Genomic DNA, 22,572 nt, shown 5'->3' with positions numbered 1-22,572 from the left:
GCATGGACAAATATGGATGCTTTATGCAAATATATGTTTATTATTAGTGAAACCATAGTCAATATAGAGCATGGAGACTATGTTTCAAACAGCTTGTTCATGTCTATTAGACACATGAAAAAACATAGAAATGCCAGGTTCCCATTACTTCTCTTTCTTTGCACTGAGCAATTTACTTACACAAGCCTGTTTGCATTATTTGCAGGACAGGGCAGCTCACTTCTTCTGAACATGCAAAATGTACATTTATTATTATTTGTTTCCCTCTCTGTGCCCACATACTGTATTCTGATGCAGCTAAATTCTCTATAAAACTGTTTATACATTTGACTCATCCGTCGTCTGATGAAATCAAATACACATAAGATAAAGACAATAGCTGTGCTGGGATTTCGGCTATATTTGCATGTAAAATTAGAGAAGCAACATAATATCTCTGTTTAACTGAAACCGCTGCTCCTCTGCTGCTCGCTGAACAGAGCAGATGCAGATAAAGCACGAGAGGTGCGCGCACACTGGGAGCAAGACCTCAGAAACCATGTAAGGGTTGTCCAAGAAGCCTCTAGATTTGTCGCTAGGCGCTTTTTGAGAAAAAAAAAAGTTGCTAAAGGGGTCTGAAAAGTTGTTAAGTAGGACACAATGTCAATCTCCATTTCTCCAACTACGGGCTAGGCCACGGGTAAAATGGAAAATACGCACTGCATTAATCGCACGTTAATCACACGTTAATAAAATTAGTGCCGTTAAAATGAATTTGCGTTAACGCGTTAATTTTGACAGCCCTGATATATAGTAGTAGTAGTAGTAGTAAAAAACTTGTACAACAAATATGTTCCCCCATCATACCCCCCCCCCCCCCCCCCCCCCCCCCCCCATCACACACACACAGTGTAGTAGTTGTGCCAGACAACATCTGGACTCTATCCGCTTGTTAGTCTGACGTCACGTGTCACCGCTTCCACGTCCAAACTCTCTATCAGATACCACGAGAAAACAACAAAAGGTGCTAATAAACACTCACAATGTGATATAATACTACCAAAAAAATTATTATCCTAACCTTTAACTCCATACTGAAATCCCAGATAGCCAGACAGTGAAAATATAAATAAATATAAAAGTTATTTGTGTTTGGGATGCTGTGAGCATGGAGACTGTAGTGTACACCGTAAGTTTGAAAATGTTTAGCTTAAATGTTTAATATGAATAGACAGTGCTCATAAACGGCTGCTGAGGTAGTATTCTCAAGTGAAGCGAGTTGAGGCTTGGACCCGGACACAGCGCTTCTTACGTCACCACTTAAACAAGTGGATAACTTGCACACCGGTGCATGTCTTCAGCTTGTATTGCATGGTGTTTTGTTCTTTGAAGTGACTGCCCTTGTGAAAAAGAAGTGCACTTAAGTATAATTTTATAAAGTGTTCTTATTGCAGAAATAATATACTTTAAAAGAACACAAATAAGTGCAAATTAAATGTCATTTTCGACGCTTAAATACATTGTATTTGTAATTAACTTCAAATGTATGACATTTTAAAGTGATATTAAATGCAATAAGTTGAAATTTTGAGTGATTTTTTTAAACCACTTAAGTGGTACATTTTAATACATCTTTATATGTACTTTCATAATTGTTTCTAGTGTCTTTAAAATATGGTTAAAGTGTACTACTAATGTACTAGCAAGTAATTAATGTTACCTAAAATAAACTTTAATGTCAGTTAACAATACACTTAAGCATGAATTAAATGCAATATTTTCGACCACCTAAATGCATGTTATTTGTCATTGATTTCAAATATATTACAGTTTAAAATGACATTAAATGCAATTAGTTGAACTTTTGAGTGATATTTTTGAACCACTTAAGTGGGACTTTAGTATATTTTATATGTACTTCTCAATAAGCAAATAATATGAACTAACTTATACTTAAATGTCATTTCAATGTACTTCAATGTTATATATCTCTGGCAATGAAGTTGAAATTTAGTATAGGCTACTTAAAATTTTATTTAATAAAATCTCTTAATTACCTAGTTGAAATGAAAACCCACTACATTTATTGACAAAACAATCTCTAAAACAAATACACAAAAATGATTTTTGCTTATGCACAAGAAAAACCCAACACTATACACAGCTGAAACACTTTAACTCACTTATAAGTAAGAGTCTGGAGAACAATGCAAAATCGCTTGCATACAAAAGTACCTAATCCCGCCATCATAGAAAACATCATTCTGTATGATGTATAAGCCTGTTTCCTCATTGGGACCTAAAAATGTCCACAAGGTCAAAATGTACTGGTATTACTATCCTTGTGGAGTCATTTGGTCTCCATAACGCATAGGATTACTAACACACACACTTAATACAAAACATTTTTTTAAGAAAATTATAATTCGTACAACAAATGAGACCTTATTGTAAAACATTTCCAAACTGCGGCTTTAAAAATATGTAACATTTTTACAAACATTTTTTATTCCTACTTTTCAGGGAATAAAACATAACTTTATCAATTACGCAAATATAGACAAATATCCCAAAATCTATGAAAATGAAGAAAGGTACCTTAAAATGTTTTCCCTTATCTTGAAAGCTTCTCTCGCACATCTTCATGAAGAACGTTCCTGTATTTACCACGACTGACACAGCAAAGCTGCTGTCCTCTTCCTTTGGTTTGTTACCTGTAAAATATAAAATGATTAAAGGGGATCTGTAAATGCATAGGTGGGAATATATTACTTGCAAATGGAAAATATTCAAAGCATTTCAAATCCATAGGGATAGTGACTTAATATAGCACTTTTAGCTTGTCATGTGTGATCAGGGTAAGCTGACTTATTTCTAACATCACGTGTTTCCATACTGTATCTCCAGTAATAAATCTGTACTGATCCTGCAAAATGAATAACTTACATATTGCAAACACAACCAGTAATTGAACATCTCGGTCTTCAAATGCAAAAAAAAAAAAACACACACAAAAACATTATTTCTAGAGGTGGCTGATATATTGAATATTACTGGTGGTTATAATATCGATTATATACATTAAATATTACAAGATTAGGTCTCTGAATTTTGTTTAGTAGCATTACATTGAATTTTAAATCGTTTAGTTAAAAATACAATGTTGTATTTTCAGCAGTCAAATTTCTTGGTCCACACACACGACAACAATCCGATATCAGAATGCATTCATAGATAAATTATAGGACACGATTAATTCCCCTCCCGAGTCCATACAGCAAGAACTGCTGGGTGTGAATGGCAGGAATGACAAGACTAAATTAAGAGTAAAGAAAACTTATATCAAAGATATACTTACTTGATTCATTATCTGCAGTACATAAAGTTTCATCTGTAATCATCCAAACGCGCCGCTCCTCTGTTGTCGTTTGATCAGCAAAGCTCCCTCACGCGTCGCGATTACAAAAACATGGGCATAAAACAAAAGAGATACTTTGTGCGTGGTTACATGTTATTTCAGGCTTTTAATTTCTGTTCAAGTTCAGCTTGTCCTAATTCATTGTGTAGTTAGACCAAAGACTATTAGACTCATTCATGGCTCATTCACCTAACTAAAAGTCAGTCATTTTTTACAGTGCAGTGTAGCCTGGTCTAATTAAAATCAAATGTATTTGAATGCAATTTAATTTTGTTTAGATCTGTTAAACTTTTGCTTGCAATTAATGCAATTAAATGTGTGTTTAAGTGAGAACAACAATGATATTGAAAGTATTCTGTATACACAGATGGAACGTACAGTGTATTTAAGTTTAAGAAAAATAAATTTCAAGTGCATTAACAAATGCAATTTTGAAGAACACACTAAAGTTGAAATTAAAATCAATTATTTTACATGTGGTTTAATATTGATAAATATATCAAAATAAGTATACTTATTTAAAACACAATAAAATCATAATTATGTAAAATGTATGTTTAAGTAATACTTAATTAGACATTATTATGAAGTGCATTTTTAAAAAGTGCACTTAAGTATGTTAAGACCTATTGTCATTAAAGTGTACTCTCTTTAAGTGCACTTAAGTGGCCTTTAATTTAGATTATATTATATTATCTGCAAGTGCAATTTTTAAAAAGTATACTTTTAATAAAGGGGAAAGGGAAGTTGTGGGTGGCCAAGTATGGTGACCCATATACGTGCTCTGCATTTAACCCATCCAAGTGTACACACAGTAGTGAACATACACCCGGAGCAGTGGGCAGCCAATGCTGCGGCGCCCGGGGAGCAGTTGGAGGTTCGGTGCCTTGCTCAAGGGTCTCACCTCAGTCGTGGTATTGAGGGTGGAGAGAGTGTTGGTTATTCACTCCCCCCTACAATCCCTGCCGGACCTGAGACTCGAACCCACGACCTTCGGGTTACAAGTCCAACTCTCTATCCATTAGGCCACAACTGCCACAATAATTGAAGTACAAAAAAAATACACTTTTACTGCAATTAAACACACTTCTTTTTCACAAGGGTGATGGCTTGGTAACATGCCACTATTTAATATCCTGGAAGGAAGCATGTCGATTAATGACTATAAATCATAAAGCAGCTGTATAATTTTCTCCCTGTGTGATTATTGCAGAATACTCTCACTTGATACCTCACAGTAAACAGCTTCTCTGGTGACTGGTGCAAAATGTTTTCGGCATCTGCTCTGCTCAATCGAAAATACCAAAAGGAAATTACAACCTCATTGTCATGACCTTACGATCAGTGTGTCTTTTATTATAAATTTCTCATCAATTATAATGTGAAACATTTCTGGCTCACTGACACTGAGGTCAAGTGAGGCTGTGCTGTTTTTAGGGTGGAAGTGAGTGTCTTTGAATGGACCCAGGTTAGTTGTCATAAGACTATTTTTGTGCCAGTATACAAATGTGTTTTCTCTAGCAGTGTTTTTTTTTTTTAAATGTGGTTTCAAACATGTAGTTTAAAACCCTCTTAAATTAGACTAATTTTTAGTAAATTCTGTCCACCCACCAATAATTCAGTTTTTTATGTTGCTCTTGGGAAACTATATTTTCGCTGTTTCATGAATGGCAGGTTTCTCTGTGATAACTTCCCCTATATAGTGCCTGCTATTGGGGCATGTTGTCACAAAAAAACAATTAAAGGTCCAGTTCAGATTCAAAATATTGGAGAGTGTTGTTTCTCCCACCCCCTCCTCCTCCTAAGACTCAACAACTCAGATGGTTGCCATATTGAAGACATGAAATACACATTTCAAACCAGAATAACAGTAGCATTGTTTTTTTAGAGAAACTTAACACGTTTCCTAAATATCCGCAAACATATTAGGATATTTTTCAGCTTCAGTAGAGTGAATTTACATACAGCACCTTTGCATCTTTTTTCCTGCGCAGTAAGCGTGCAAATGCTTAGCTTTTTTTGTAGTATAGATTTCAGGGTATGTAAAAATTGACCTGCCAAACTTGAAAACAATCCAACCTTAAGAAGTATTTGCTTATTTAAAGTAAACTTATTTTGTGGATAAATAAGACTATGCTAGCTCATCTTCTTTTCTCCTTCCTTCATTCTTTTCTGCAGTGTTTTGGTGGGGAAAGTTGATCCCTCCCTGGCCCCTGTTTCTGTCAGGATTAAGAGCCTGTTAGACACATGCGAAGCAGGAAATACCTTAACTAGACTCTACTGAGGTCACCATGGATACCAGCCCAAAAACTTGCTGCTACAGGCCTCTTACTCGCTCGCCTTTATTAGCAGAGTTAATGGTAGTGGTGGGCGGAGTTACTACAGCAGAACTAGTCAGAGGAAACCTGGCTTACGTTTGCACTTTGTTTACTATTAGAGATGTGTCAGGAATGAGCATACCAGTATCGCCTAAGCACTTTCTTTCCTTAAAATCGTTCTTAAGTGAATGCTTTTTCACAACCTTTGCCAGACTTTTCACAAGTTTTCTTTTGTAATTTCCTTTGCATTCACCTTTTTGTTTTTGGGTCTTTTACCACAGTGACTCAACAATCGTGTAAATGTCGTCTTCAGCGGGTGGCAGGATTTCATAGAAATCTGACCTTTTTTGAACAATCATCAAATCCTGATGCATCTTTTACAGGAAACCAAGCATTCATATGATTTCAGCAAGTCAAGTGCATTGTTATTGAAAGGAAATTAATCCAATTACCATTTGAATATTTGAATATTGGGTGGTGATGGCGCAGTGGATAAGACACATGCCTTTGGTGTGAGAGACCTGGGTTCGAATCCACTGTGAGACACCAATGTGTCCCTGAGCAAGACACTTAACCCCTAGTTGCTCCAGAGGCGTGCGACCTCTGACATATATAGCAATTGTAAGTCGCTTTGGATAGAAGCGTCAGCTAAATGAATAAATGTAATGAAGCAGACACCATTTGTTTTGTAACTGCGAAAATCTCACCTTGGCTTACTGTTAGTAAAGAATCTCAATTAGCATATGGTGTCAGTATGTGCTCGTCAGTCTATTCTTTTAAAGAGGACCCCCAACAGGGATAATTCTCCAGTGCACTACTCTAAGAAGCAGCCCCCCTTTAAAAGAGTAAGGGGAATTGCAGACAGGTGACAATGTTGTTGGACAATGAATCAGCGTAATTCAATTTAGACTTCCCACCCCCCATCTCTACTGGTCGTCAGGAGCGACGGGCGGGCTCAGGTGGTTGTGTCTGAGGCAATGCCCCCAACCTTGCATCCCATAATCAAATTTCAGCTCTATCTCAGAATCGGCCTGATAATTGGCCCTTGACTCAGATTTGATTTAGCAGTGACTGAGGTGGGATCTTTGATAGATGCTTGAAGGTGTTGTCGCTCATCGATAGGATGCCAAACACTAATACTCTCGCGCTCAATTACAACTTTCTTTTCAAGAAAGACGTTTAAGATAAATTCTGAGATGTTCATAAGAACAGAAAAACTAAGACCTCAAATCTTAAGTGACTTTGGTGTTGTCTGATTGTATGATGGTTCTTGTTGAAAACTCACTGTTCAACTGTAAATTTAAATCTCCACAAGTCTGTCTTTTTGCACTGCCCACAAACTGCATAAAAATATGAAGCACACAACATATGTATTTTGATAGGGGTGCAATATTTGGTATAATGTTTTTAATGCACCGTGTTCATTAAAATGTCTTTAAATTATTTTTAAAAGGCCTGTCCCAGGATGTAAAGGTTTAATGGGTTTATTTGTGAAATTCCTATTTGACTTGTTTTTGTTGTTACCGAATTTCAAATTCAGCAAAAAGTTACGTAAAGCAAAATCATAACCAATCATTGTTTTTATTATCAATCAGTAGTGTACTTCAAAGTACTTACTTATCCCTAGTTATAGTGATATCCATTATCCCTACAGTGCATCCCTAGTTATAGTGATATCCATTATCCCTACAGTGCATCCCTAGTTATAGTGATACATATTGTTTGACTAATGTAATGCTTAATATTTAAAACAACAACAAACAATTAAGACAAGTTGGAGGTTATCCTAACTTTAGCATAGGATCTTTGGGGTTGTTTATGATGATTTTTAAGAACATTTTTTCAGAAATGAATTTTTTAGGACTTGTCTTTAGAACAACAAGAAAAAAGGAAAAGAACATTCTTAAGAAATATTTCTGTGATTATAGAAAATATTCTTACCTGTATTCTTAAGTAAGAAAATAAAAAAGTTAAGAATACTTTAATTCTTAAAAATCTGTCGCAAATCTTGCCCCTGGATTCAGTAACAGATCAAATAAATTAGATAAATTAGATAAAATACAAATGTTTACTGTATGTCAAGTGTGCATGGAGATTGAATGGAAATGCTATATCAGATAGTATATAGTAATTAATTTAATGAAGAATTAAGTTTATAGAAAGCATTTTGATTGATTTGACTAGGATAGTTAATTTAGTGCAATTAATTATTGAAACATTTTTTTTTTAATAGTGCAGTAATTATGCCCCCGATCTCTATTAAACACCTCTAATTAATTTTATTAAACCTAACTAATTTCTTACATCTTGCTCTTAGTGTTAGCCCTGGTTGAGCCGATGCCGGGGGAAAAACTGGAGCTGAGCTGTAAAAGTATAGAGGAGACACAGGAAGTGACCTGGACTAAGGACCACGTTCCCCTGGTTGACGGAGAGCACACTCGTCTTCGTAACCATCAGATGGAGATTGAAGCAGTAGAGCCGGCCGACTCTGGTCTGTATGCTTGCTTTGCTCAGGGACCCAACAGCAACCATACAGATTACTTCAGTGTCAACGTTACAGGTGAGAAATTAGGATTTGGGTTGATATTCATATTGTTCACAACAACAAATTTAACATAAATTTTTGTTCTCAATCAGATGGATTGGCTTCCTCAGAAGATGATGAAGAAGATGAGTCTTCCTCAGAGGAGACCAAGCTATCGAGTGACCAGAAACTGCTTCGTGAGTCACTCTCCTCTCTTAGTCAAACTATCAGTGCTCTAAACTCTGACTCAGAGATCTGCAAATGTCAATAACAGTATCTGTTTCTTACGAAATTGTTAGGATTTTACTTTAAAGTAGGAACTATAACAGGAAATAGTGCACATTTTGTCTTATAAACCACAGGCGTCTTGTGGAATGTGCCTTTGTTCATTAGACTGAAAGTCTTTATTACTCTTGATGGATTACTCTTTGAGTCCCAAGGGCACTATCTAGCCAGTCAGGAGTGAAACCAGCAACCAACAGCCAAATCTCACACACTTTGATCTGCCACATTGGATTACCGTTCTAAAATAGACATGGCCTTGGTATTGTTGACGGTGTATTTTTGAAACAGTGGTTTTGAATGACCAATCCAACTTTCTTAATCTTATTTTATGTGCTTTCTGTCTGTTCCTCAGCAATGGCGCCCGTCTGGGCTCAACCAGATAAGATGGAAAAGAAGCTCCACGCGGTTCCCGCCAGCAAAACCGTCAAGTTTCGTTGCCAGGCCAATGGAAACCCTACACCAACGCTCAAGTGGCTCAAGAACAGCAAAGAGTTTAAGAAAGACCAGCGAATAGGTGGCTACAAGGTGAGGGAACTACACCACAAGACATTCAAATCATGAAACATACAACATCTTGGTTACCTAACTCCAGGTTTGCTAGCCAGCTACTCTGGTTTGGGGGTTAAAAGGGCAGCTCGTCCTCAACAGATCTGTCTTCCAGACACCTCACTGTAGCATGACAGAGGCTGAAAAGCCGTGCCTGGAAGGCAGACACTGGAGCCGTGGGTTTCTGGTGGAGGCGGCTTACTCTTGCTTGGCTGTCCTCATTTTACACAACTGCTTGTGCTCAGACAGATGACAATAAACTCCAGGATAAACCGACTCTGTCCTTTTACTCATTTGACCATGTTGAATATCAACAGACCCGAAGTAACAAAACATTTAATTTAATTCCTTAGCAAAGCATCTTTATTAGTGATACTTTATTTGAGTTTCAGCCTCAGCTAACTTGTTTCACACTTGTTAAATTTGTAATCCGGACCACAGTTGTTCTAGTTATGCACAGTGTAATGTTTTAATTTAAAATGAATAAATTTTGGAATTGATTTTTCTCTATCCATTAGGCCACGACTGCCCCATAATTGCTTCTGCCAAGCTTTAAAAAGGACCAAAAACAAAATATATCAAAGTTATAAAACTTAAATAGGTATTTTACCGAAACTGAACGAAAATGAAAATTTTCATAATTTTCTTACCATCATGTTGTTCCAAAATCTTTTGCAGAGACACGATGACTTCATATCATTAACAGATTTAATTTAGGCTTTTATTCACATAAAAATATTGATCAGTACATATACCTAGAGCACATCAAATATGGTCAATCGCAGGTCAAGAATAAACCTCATTGGCTTTCGCACATCAAGCATTCAGCCTTAAGGCCCGTTCACACCGAGAGCGATAACTATAAAGATAACTATTATGATAACAATTTTAGCATCCACACCAATGCACAATAACTGTCTGATTATTATAAGCTTGTGCTGCACTTTAAATGCTCAAACGTTTTAAAACAGGATGCACTCTGATTGGTTATCAGCGTGTTTATCGTTTTTCAGCTGGAAAACTGTTTTGAAAGTGAAACCAGATGTATCATTCCTTAGTGCCATTATCGTTATTGTTATGTGGATGTAAAATTTTAAATATATTTTTTTTAAAACAATGTTATTGTTATTATTGGTGTTAACAAGCCTTTAGTCGGAATATAGCTTATGAGTTGTATGGAGTACTTCATGATGCTTTTATGGTCTTTTTTCCCCCTTTGAGCTATAAAATAAACAGTATGAACTAAACAGTTTTGTGAAAATCCATAATTTCTCTTAAAAATAACAGAATATTGGATTAGAAGTGGATTAGAGTTAATGAGTAAAAAATGACAATCTTAATTTTTTTGGTTGAATCGTTTCTTTGAATCATTTGTCTTTTTTCATTCTACTCCCTTTTACATGAGCATTTAAAGTGATATATTCACGCTTGTGTCACCGTGGACCTGTAGCGTCTGTGTTTCTCATCAAGGTGTTCTCCAGCTGGGAGACATTAGTCCTCTTCCTCTCCATACCGCATACACACTTTACCATCTGGAGTGTGTTTGAGGCCACTGCAATGCAAACACATATGCACGCACACACAGTAACGTGCATCAACATGGTTTATTCAAACATTTGAGTATAACCAAGCAGTATGCTTGTATTTATTTATTTAGTATTTATTTTGTATTTTGTATTTTTTAACTGAACCGTATTATAGTAGTGCATTCATAGGAGCTCCAGGAGTGTGAGGGGCTTCCGTTAAGGGGCACTGCAGCTTTTCGTAGTAACCTCCCCCAGCACTCTTCCCAGTCTCTTTTTTGTTTAACAAGAATCTGGCACAATTGTTCATTTACATTAAGTGATTGTGAAAAGGAAGTCGGGCAGACTGCGAGTCTAGCAGCTCACATCTGGGGTTCTGTAGGCCGAGAAGCCATAACCTCCTATTAATTTTGCCCAACCTCATTTAATCAAGAAGAGCTGTTACTGCAGAGAACACTGGCTCTGTCTGCTGGATCTTTATAGGTTTAGTTCACCCAAAAATGGAAATCCTGCCGTCATTTACTTACCCTCATGTCATTCACTCATTACACTCATATTTCTGTAAAACCTAATAAGATAGTGGTCAAGGACAAAAAAGGCAGTATAAAGTACCATAACATTACACTTATCTGTGACAAACAGACCAATAAGAATAATAATTCTCCATATTCACAAATAACAAAAATGTTGTGCATATCTGCCATAGTTAATATAATATACACAAAATACATTAATTTTTAAAAAATATTTTAATAAAAATATACATTACTTGAAAACTCTGCTGGTTTGTAGAGGTCCATGTTGCTTAGCAGACATATGTTTTTTATAGACTTATGTTTGGCTTTTTCTGGCAGTTCATCGAGCGTTAGGCTTGAGAAGAGGTCTGTATTAGTGGACATGGAGTGGCCCGTTTCCCACTTTCCTCCATGAAACATTCTGTTCTCTATGGCTCTGATCTCGTGCCTGACTGATGTTAAACTGACCTGACTGGGATTTGCTGCCAACTCACTCCGTTAAACTTCCTCAGCCTTTCACTGAAATGATCTTAAAAGACAATCAGCCCTCTAATGCATCTAGCAATTTTCTGCTTTTACATGTTGGGCTGCATGAAGATTAGAAGCCTATAATTGAAGAGTTTTACTTGGTGCACACAAACATGCTTTTTTTTCTAAATAGTTCCCACAATATGTGATAACTTTAATTGCATTTAAGTCTACATCTTTTTATTTTATTGCACAGGTTCGAGAGCACATGTGGACCATCATAATGGAGTCGGTGGTACCATCAGACAAAGGCAACTACACCTGCCTGGTGAAAAACAAATACGGCAGCATCAATCACACCTACCAGCTGGACGTAGTCGGTCAGTCATATGTCTGTTCTTGTCTGTCTTCAACATTTTGAAATTTAGTTTTAGTTAAATCCAACTTTTTTTGTTGTTGTTCTTTGTATGTGAGCAAATTTGTGTTGGTCTCCCCTTCCCCACTAGCTCAGCTGCAATGATTTATTGCTAAACCTTTTTTTTAGCAAAGCACAAGAGATGGCAAATGATCCCCAAGGGAAGGTCGCAGAACCACTGCAATGTTTACTCTACTCAATCAGATGCAAATGGGTGTTGTTCACCATGCACCTAATGCTCTGGCGCAGCACCACTAATGGTTACCATTACCTCCCTGAAATGAACCGAAGTAACGGGTGGCTTTACACTTTGCGTGCGAGTGTTTGTGTGCTTGTCAAGGACAGGCATGTGGACTCCGTTGATGGTGTGTGTTAAATGATCCATTGCAAATACTAAGTGTTTACTTGATGCCGTAGATGAGTTAGAGACGCAGTTAGTGGCTCAAGATGAGATCAGAGTATTTGGAATAAAGTAATTTAAACACTGATTGGCTGATGTGGACTTGATTGATGCCTTCATTAAGTAGCAAATAAATCAGTGCTACACCCATCTAGACGGAGCCCACTGTGACATCATTTGCACCATACATACAAATTGATGAGAAGACACTGTTTGAATTTGGCACACAGAAGACACTCACACATTTGTACCATCAAGTCCTCCTGGGAAGGTCCTACTTATTAGTTTAGAGGTTGAAATTATGATGTAATGACATGTGCATGATTTTGATTTTGATGAAATGGACACATTGGGCAAGTAAATTTTTCTTTCTCTTTTTTCACCTCATGAAAGTTGTTTTTTTTTTTCCTAGTGTGTGTGTATGTAAAAGTAAGTGTTGACACTGAATGAATTGCTATTTTGCAGTCACAGACATTGAGAAATGTAGTTTTTTTTTTGTTAAAAATTTTAGTTTTTGAAAGTCAGATTTGTGTGGTACCAACTACAACAAAGATACCAAACCAGGACCTGTGGGCGGTAGTTGGCCCATGGATGTCTTTTGATTTGGCCTGCCATGCTGTGTCACAAGAGGGGGAAATGTAGGGGAAAAATGTACTATTGAAGCATATCTTCATTTCTAATTTCATTTTTGTTTTAACATGTTTTTTATTATTTAAAGAAAATAAGATAACTCGATTGCAAAATGAACATTTTAACATATTCAAGAACAAAAAAAAAAAAATGTTGTTTAAATAAATTAAAAAAATAATAAAAAATAAGGGTTTGTATTGGCTTAAACGCAAGTTCAATGACGCAGCCAGTGACGATTTTCTCTGGCCAATCAGTGATCAGCAGAGTTTACACGTCACGTTTTAGTAACGGTACGGTTCGCTTGGAGCCTATGGAGGACCAAACCTGCATAAATTAAATATGAATGAATTAATAAATATATTAATTAATAAATAGATAAATAAATGTCATAATAGGAAAATAATTAAATGAATAAACGACTTGATAAAATAAATATGATTAATTTGTAATAAAATTAATTTTCCCCCCCTTAATTTAATTTCTGCTTTTATACATTTACACATTTTAAAAAAAAATGTAACTTTTATTTTTTCACTAATTCTTTTTTAATGTATTTTTATATTATTTTTAGATTTATTTTTAGATTTATTCATCTATTTTTACTTTTCCGTGTGTAACATGGAAATGAGGAAGGTGGTCCTTGTGTAGCTTCAGTGCATCATTGGTTGAGAGCTCACGCGTCCAATCGTCAGGCCAGCTAAGCGATCTAACGTATGTGATCTCCCACAGCATCGTCGTCATCGATCCTGGAACTGTCGACGTCAGACACCCAGTGGATGGTTGGTTTCTAGTCTAATAACTATTCTGTAATCACGGAAACAAATGTAAATTTTCGAAATGCAAACCTCTTTTTGTAAAATTCAAAGTTGAAATGAGAATGTATTTTAAATCTATTGAGTCCTCCACGAACTTGAAAGCGATAAGAGCAGTGGCTTTGTTGAAGGACTTGGCACTTCCTCTAGAGACTGAAGGACTGATTTATCCTGGACTGGTGTTGTGATTTGACGATTACTATTGTTATTGTTGTTGTTTTTTCATGCATTCAATAAGAAAAAAATCAATCAGTTTCCGTATTTTTTTTATTTATTTTTTTTACCCAATTGACAATCATGGGAAGAAGAACCAAAAAATACAGGGTCGTGTTTCCCTACCCTAGGCCCATGGCGCTTTTGGGAAATGCGACCCTGTAATTTTTGGTTCTTCTTCCCATGATTGTTCCAATTTTCATAGAAGCCATTGGTGGTTAAGAAACGCAACCATTTCAGTTATTTACAGTCAAGACTGTTTCCGTGATTACAGAATAGTTATTAGACTAGAAACCAACCATCCACTGGGTGTCTTCACCCTACGGTCTGACGATGATGGTTTCAGACTCGATGACGACGATGCTGTGGGAGATCACATAAGTAGCTTCAGCTTCCTGTATTTATTTCTGGAAAATATTTTAAATATTTTGGCACTAATGCGAATAACGTTAGGTGAAAATAACTTACAACTTTCCAGCTGACTGCCATTTTCTTTGAAAACTCTCATCTCTATCGCTTAGCTGGCCTGACGATTCGACGCGTGAGCTCACAACCAATGATGCTCTGAAGCTACACAAGGACCACCTTCCTCATTTCCATGTTACACACGGAAAAGTAAAAATAGATGAATAAATAAATAAATCTAAAAAGAAATACATGTGGGAATAAATCATTCTAAAAAAAAATTAATGCATAAATATATAAATAAATCTAAAAATAAATGTATAAATAATATAAAAATACATTAAAAAAGAATTAGTGAAAAACAAGTTATTTTTTTATGTATAAATGTATAAAAGCAGAAAATAAATTAAGGGGGGAATATTTATTTTATCAAGTCGTTTATTCATTTATTTATTTTCCTATTATCACATTTATTTATCTATTTATTCATTCGTTCATTCATTCATTCATTCATATTTAATTTATGCAGGTTTGGTCCTCCATAGGAACCTCGGCCGAGGTGGTACTAAAAAAGTACCAGGTACTGTACCCAGTGGAAAAAACCCCAAAAGTGAGCTGTACTGCACCGTACCATGCGGTGGAAAAGCACCGTTAGTCAGAAGGCCTGAAAGATGGGCTGTGGCTTAAAATAACATTTCCACTCATTTCCACCAAATTACAGCAATTATAATAAATGTTTAGCCTGCGTGTTAAAGAGGCTGCTTCCTGCAGGCTATATAACATTAGTGTTTATTGAACATCTGTTGAAGATCCCATTTGCTGTAATGTAGATTCCAATTTTGATTTCTTTAAGAGGAGAAAAGGATTAAAAATAATTTTTATGTTAATGGTGTTGAAATTATGTTAATTTCAACAACACTAACTGTATACAGTGTGTTTGTGTGTGTTTTATTCAGAGCGTTCACCGCACAGGCCGATTCTCCAGGCGGGGTTGCCTGCTAACCGTACAGTAGTGGTGGGGAGTGACGTGGAGTTTGAGTGTAAAGTCTTCAGCGATCCTCAGCCACACATCCAGTGGCTGAAGCACATTGAGGTTAATGGCAGTAGAGTCGGCCCTGACGGACTGCCATATGTTCGGATTTTAAAGGTAAAAACCATTTAACCAGTCAACCTAAATGTTTGATTAAAGTGCTTCTGTGTTGTCTGTCATTTAATTCTCTCCCTGCCGAATTTTCCTGCATACATATATATATATATAATGCAATCATCAAACATTAAAAGCATATTACTCAAAACTGCCTAATGCTACCAAATGAAATGATGATCCAGGAAGTGGCTGGCAACTTTTTTTTCTTCTTCTTTTTTTTATATATAAATGCTGGGAAAGAGTTATTAATAACATAGTGACACTTCAGAGTTTACAGTATTTCATCATCTGCAATGATTCAACTAATTTCAACTCGCCTCACATCAGTATTATTGCAGTGTTATTTATATTCTATTATAGTAGTTATTCATATTTTGAATTCAATTTTGTTTTTATTTTAACTTTGGTTAGATTTAGAAATTTTGCAGTGTTTTTATATATTTCTATTTAGCTTTAATTCCAGTTTTAGTATTTTTAGTACTTAAAAACGTAGTCAAAATTGAGGAAATGCTAACTTGACAATGAATTGAAATTTTTATTTCAGTTATATTTAAATTATTGAAAGCAAATATAAACCAATTTCCAAGTGTGTATAAGTTTCTTTTTTTCTTCTTTTGTGGTAATTGATGTTTCACAGATACTGCTGATATTGCTCATGTTGTAACCTGGAACATTTTGTCCACGTCTTTTTTAAAGTAACTTTCACCATTTTTCTTCACCTCTGTGGACAGAGCACCTGAGCAAATGGAGCAGGGCTAACAGCTTTTGGGGAAAATATGAGCCATGTTCTTGGCAGACTGTCATAATGTATTTCATAAGAGCAGTTATGGCAGGTGTTGTCCTTCAGTGGCCGCTGGAATCACAGTGACCTCAATGTTTGACTTTGTGCTTGACCTCTGACATATGTTTGACCTCCGCAGCACTCTGGGGTCAACAGCTCGGACACACAGGTCTTGATGCTGTACAACGTGACAGAAGAAGAAAGTGGAGAGTATATATGTAAAGTGGCCAATTATATAGGTCAAGCCAACCAATCAGCATGGCTCACCGTCGTTAAACACATGCAAGGTAACACACGACCCCTGCTACAGATATTCATCAGTGCAGAAAGAGGCAGACATACACGGTTAGATGGAGGTAGAGACAGCGGTTATCAGGCTTTTAGGTGACAGCGACACATCTTCCCACTTCGCCGCTCTTTTTTTATTTTCTGTGGTGCCGTAAATGACGCCATGGAAAATCCCAGCAGAGCAACTGGAAGTATTTTGGCTTTTGTTTACACTGGACGTTTCCTTCTCTCCATCTTTGTGCTACACTGTGCCCTCCTAATAAGGGTGTGTTTCATACCCTCTGAAGATTACTTGCGCTCTCTTGCACTTCAAAAGCGTTTCAGTGGCACCTTGGGAATGTGCCTGTCTAAATTCCTTCAGCTCGCTCAAGGGCTTATTCTGTACCTGGCTCCACTTTGCTATTGTTTTGCTTAATTAAATTCTACAGTGTCTCTTTCTTCCTCATAGAGCTGTCATAATTGCAAACATTTTATTAACGTAATACCAGATAAAAATTCAAGATATTCAACACTCTCCTATATTTCAAACTCTAAATATTAATATAAATCTCATAATTCTACTAAAAGCATATAGTCCGGATATATTGATCAAGTTTTCAAGCAAAAATGTAGAAATGTGAAGAAAGGCTACAATTTTACATTTCATGGTATATTTGATTGCTTTTGGAGAAGAAGCTGCAAAAATAATAATTCCTGCTTTCCAGAAAGCAGTAGGGCGATGTGTCCACAATTAACGTGAGCATACAGGAAGTTACAGAAAACCTTTTAAACAGTCCACATCAATCGGAAAACTTCATGTTATTTTCCCTAGGCTTTGTTCTATATTATCTGGCCAATAGTACTCCCTTCTGAAGATGGCCACAATTTTCAAAATAGAACATGCCAATATTTTCTTGATGTGTTGACACCACTTGGATAGCAAATTCAATAGGTACTATAGTATCGTTCCAGTAAGTAAAGTTCCTGTACCTTTGGCATCCTGGCTCCTCTCTTTCTTTGTCACACATTCTTTAAGCCTTTCTAATCCCTTCTTGCTTCCTTTTCTGAATATACAGTCTCTGCTGGGTAATGTTCCATGTGGCCCATCTTGTGCATGTGGATATGGACTCTAGGGTGACGAGGGGGTAGACGTCGCCCTCATCTTCAGGTGTTGGGTCTCTAGCAGGTGGAGCCATGCGCTCCGTTCTCATCTAACTATAAATCTGTCAGCAGGGTCATCGAAGGATCCAATCAGGGAGCAGTCCTGATTTCTTTAAGGGTGCTGAAGGGTGTTTCTCCAATGCCTTTCTCTTATGTTGTCAGATCTTCACCGCTCTTTATCCAAACCCCCCCCCCTCTCTCTCTCTTTCTGGTGGGTTTTCCCGGAGCGCTTCGGCTTCATCCTGTGGTTCTTTTCTCTATAGACGGCAGGCGTCAACACCACGGATAAGGAGATGGAGGCACTGCAGATCAGGAATGTGTCTTTAGAGGATGCTGGAGAGTACACCTGCTTGGCTGGAAACTCTATCGGCCACTCACATCACTCTGCATGGTTGACTGTCTATAAAGGTATCTTGTGGTGCTTCTTTTGGTTGCTGGTTTCTTCTCTCTGTCTAACAGCGGCAGTTCACACTGTGGGTTGAGTTCAGTCACATGACTGCATTGTTTCTTCAAAAAATCAAACAATACTTTGTTCAAAGGTTTGACTTAATGGAAAGCACAAAGTATTGTTTTTGACCCTCATGCTCTGTTAAAATTGACTTTACTGGAGTCCGTTAGACCACAAAATAACCCTGCTCTGTTTTAGCACATAGACTCACTTTTCATAAATGTGACTCATCTTCAATCAATTTGACAAAAATGCAATAAAGCAAACCATACTGAGCGTGTAAGAGAATTCTAGCATGTGAATGTCATTAATTTTTTAAGCTATTAAATTGGCCTGAGAGCCCCATTATCAGTGCCAGCAAACACTTGCTCATATTTTTACTTTCATTGCAAGTAATGCAGTGGTTTTATAGCAAATAACAATGCAAGCGTATTCTTTGTGAACCGCACAATTCTTCAACCCCTTTGTGTCTGCTTTGTGGTTTATGTATTCATCTGGGTGTTAACTGACACTCGAAATGTCAGTCGAAGTATGTCAAAATGACATGTTTCTAGTCTTTCTTTAGAAAAATGGAATCGGAGTAAAGCCAAACCTCCCACAATCTCTGTTATGGTATGCTCCTTTAAGGAATTCAGGAACTAGAGGGTGAGTCGAAAACAGGTCTTTTAATAAAACAAGAGTTTCAGAATACATGAAATCAATCCTCAAACAATGTAAACATAACTTTAAGACTTGACAACCTAGACTAGTGAACACAAGACTTATAAAGACCAGAGAACAAAGGAGCAAATGAGATAATTAACACAAAACAGGTAACAGGACTAAACAATGATTACTAATTAACTAAACCAGAACAGGAACTTCCAAATAAGGTCAAAACAGAACTGAAAGGAAACTAAACCGTGACAGATATCGCCCCCCTCCCAGAAGGTGCATCCCGCACCGTAATATACACATAAGGGAGTGGGGGCAGGACAGGGAGGAGACACGGGAAGCCTCCAGGGGATTCCGGAAACCATGGCGGGCCTGGAGACTCGGGAGGCCATGGCGGGACTGGAGACTCGGGAGGCCGTGGCAGGACTGGAGACTCGAGAGGCCGTGGCGGAACTGGAGACTCGGGGAGCCATGGCGAGTCTGGGAGCTCGGACGGCCATGGCAGGACAGGGGACTCAGGAGGCCATGGCGGATCAGGAGACTCAGAAGGCCACGGCCTTATTCTTTCGGGCCGCCAGAGGGGTTCTGTGGCCTTGGCCCTTGGCCCGGCCACACAGGCTGTGACCCTATAGCCCCCCAAAAAATGTTCTTGGGGAAGTTCCCCTCTGGGAGCCATTGAGGAGGAGTGGGCTCTGTGGGGAGCTCTGGAGGAGCGGGCTCTGTGGGGCGCTCTGGAGGAGCGGACTCTTGGGGGCGCTCTTACAGCGTGGACTCTTGGGGGCGCTCTTGCAGCGCGGACTCTTGGGGGCGCTCTTGCAGCGCAGATTCCAGAGGATCGGGAATGGCCCTCCTGGCCGTGATCTGAGAACTGGATTCTTGGGGTTCGGGATCGGCACACCTGGCCGTGACTTGAGAACTGGATTCTCGGGGATCGGGATCGGCACTCCTGGCCGTGGCTTGAGAGCTGGATTCTCGGGGATCGGGATCGGCACTCCTGGCCGTGGTCTGAGAACTGGATTCTCGGGGATCGGGATCGGCACTCCTGGCCGTGGCTTGAGAACTGGATTTTCGCGGATCGGGATCAGCACTCCTGGCCGTGGTCTGAGAACTGGATTCTCGGGGATCGGGATCGGCACTCCTGGCCGTGGTCTGAGAACTGGATTCTCGGGGATCGGGATCGGCACTCCTGGCCGTGGCTTGAGAACTGGATTCTCAGGGATCGGGATCGGCACTCCTGGCCGTGGGCTGAGAACGGGATTTCCCGGGGGCGATCGGACAGCGTGGTTTCTAGGAGGCGCTCTGGAAGTGCAGACTCTCGGGAGCGCTCTGTCAGCGCGGCTTCTCGGGGGCACTCTGGAAGCGCGGCTCTGAACGGGACCAGCGGAGACTTAGGAGGGCCAAACGGGACCAGCGGGGACTCAGCAGGGCTGAACCGGAACAGCGGGGATCCAGGAGAATACTTGCGAGTAGCAGGCACTGGAGGGCACTTACGAAGAGCAGGCACTGGAGGGCACTTACGAGGGGTTGGTACAGGAGGGAAGTTATAAAGTTAGAGTTATAAAGACCAGAGAACAAAGGAGCAAACAAGATAATTAACACAAAACAGGTGACAGGACTAAACGATGATTACTAATTAACTAAACCAGAACAGGAACTACCAAATAAGGTCAAAACAGAACTGAAAGGAAACTAAACCATGACAATCTCAGAGTGAACTTTTTAGAGGTGCACAAAGTAAATATTTACTCAAAGACAGGAACGGTACTTTTTAAAAATCGTTAACGCTAACGTGAGTTGATGACTGTAACAGTGGAACGTATAATACTTGCTTTATATTGGTAACCCCATGTTATTTGTTCACTTGTGGAATAAAATAATCATTGCTTGATAAAGAGGCATTGGTAAAGAGCGATTGCATTTTATTCTACAGTACATGTACTTAAAAAGTACGGAAGTACTTTAGTTACAGAAATACTAAAGTTCACTATTTGGATTAAATATGAGTTAAAGTTAGGTGTAGTACCTAGTTGTAGTACATATATGTGGAACAGGACTATAAAATAAAGTGATACCAAGATAACTAAGAGTATATAGATATTGACAAAGATTATATGCACTGCTAACCTAAATAGAGACATTTGGCAAACATCTCTATTTATTCTCGCAAAGTACGTCAGAAACTAATTTAACTGCAAAATAAGTTATGTAAAGCATAACAAATAACAACCTAGAACAGATGGCATATTGTGGCTAGTGGTTTGGCAAAGCTTTGTTTCCATTATAAACTTTTATATTATAAAACACTTTTTTCCTAGTTTTTCAAGATTAACCTGTTTCCAATTAACATTTCTGTTTGCCTGAACACTGGACAAGCATCCCAAAGAGCATGATTTTAAGCATAAAGGCTGTGCTGCCATCATTTCCTCTTTGGCTCAGGTTTGATAAATGCCTCACTCAGAGGGTGAATCTGTTTAAATATATTTAAGTAGATTCAATTTATCAAGATGCTTGTTGGTCTAAGTCTTAAATACATTCAACACTTGATAATGAAATTTCATTCTCAGTGTTGAATGTTGGTTTTCTTGCATTTGCATGTTGCAGTCAGCAAATTGTGGTCTTATTACAAAACACATTTTGTAAATACAATAACTTTAGCGTCTGAGCTTCATGTTCACACTACAATATTCACATTTGATTGTTCATTTAGTTATTAAAAGAGAAGGCAAAGAGAAGTGATCTGTCAATGAGATGCATTTGCATGTGTATTGTTGTGTGCTGTGTGAAATGTATACATTACACAATAACATATTTTGTGTGCATGAATTGTGTGAAAGTAACCCAGTATTATGAACCAGAGACTTGGGGCAGACAAACACCAACCAAATAGCATAGGAAATATCTGTATCAGCCAGACTTCTCATGTAATTTTACCCTCATAACCTAGCTCGCCATTTATACTGAAATGCATACCCGCTCAGATTTTGTCTACCCACTCAGATAAGCCATTCCTCTCAATTTACATTTGTATTTGTGTTGCAAATTTAATGTCTCATATGAGTTTACATAAGGCCATTTTTTGGCCTAATCTCAAAGCGAGAGCTGCCAAGTATCATGAGCAGTGGTTTCCTTCTCCTGCTAGTCACATAAGCAGAAGAATGTGCCATGAAACCTGATCCATGAAAGAAGTAATTATCATGCTACAATAGGAGTTTGTGTTCATTGCAATGCGCCACTCACGTGAACGACGACATCTCAGAATTGTTTTAAGAGGTTGTTTTGTGCATGTATGTGTGTGCATCAGAGTGTCTGTGCTTTTACAAAGAATTGCACATATGTATTCAGGTTTATGTTAAAAAACAATGGCCTAGAATAAAAGGGGTCTCCTGCTAATATGATATGCTTGGATCTTCTGAACCAGCAGATACTCGTACATCTTCATACCTGCTAAACAGTCACACCATTTGGGTCACAGTTCAAATTATACAACTGACCTTTTGCTAAGCTCCACCCCACTTATGTTTGCTATATTTAACAAACGTAATAAAAACGTAGTAAATGAAAATTTATGTCACACTTTATATTAAGGTTCAATTCTCACTATTAACTAACTAACTACAACTTTTGTCTCTGTAAACTTCTAATTTGCTGCCTAATAATAGTTAT

General features: G+C 37.9%; 1 protein-coding gene across 2 annotated transcripts in view; it reads left to right on the top strand.

Moving 5' to 3' along the window:
* The window catches only part of LOC306849631 (fibroblast growth factor receptor 1-A), a 47,572-nt gene that overhangs the window by 12,886 nt on the left and 12,114 nt on the right, over positions 1-22,572 (top strand). The window contains exons 3-8 of one of the 2 annotated variants that reach the window (XM_079384804.1): positions 8,033-8,275; positions 8,353-8,436; positions 8,877-9,049; positions 11,833-11,956; positions 15,408-15,598; positions 18,071-18,215. In XM_079384804.1, the coding sequence (XP_079240930.1) occupies positions 8,033-8,275; positions 8,353-8,436; positions 8,877-9,049; positions 11,833-11,956; positions 15,408-15,598; positions 18,071-18,215 (960 nt within the window). Of the gene's footprint in view, positions 1-8,032; positions 8,276-8,352; positions 8,437-8,876; positions 9,050-11,832; positions 11,957-15,407; positions 15,599-16,518; positions 16,667-18,070; positions 18,216-22,572 lie in introns of both variants that reach the window. The other variant, XM_079384803.1, reaches the window with a different exon arrangement.

This window comes from Barbus barbus (assembly GCF_936440315.1).
Source record: "Barbus barbus genome assembly, chromosome: 29".
Taxonomy (NCBI): Eukaryota; Metazoa; Chordata; class Actinopteri; order Cypriniformes; family Cyprinidae; genus Barbus; species Barbus barbus.
The sequence above is the reverse complement of the archived record's forward strand: the minus strand, read 5'-3'. Positions and strand labels throughout refer to the sequence as shown.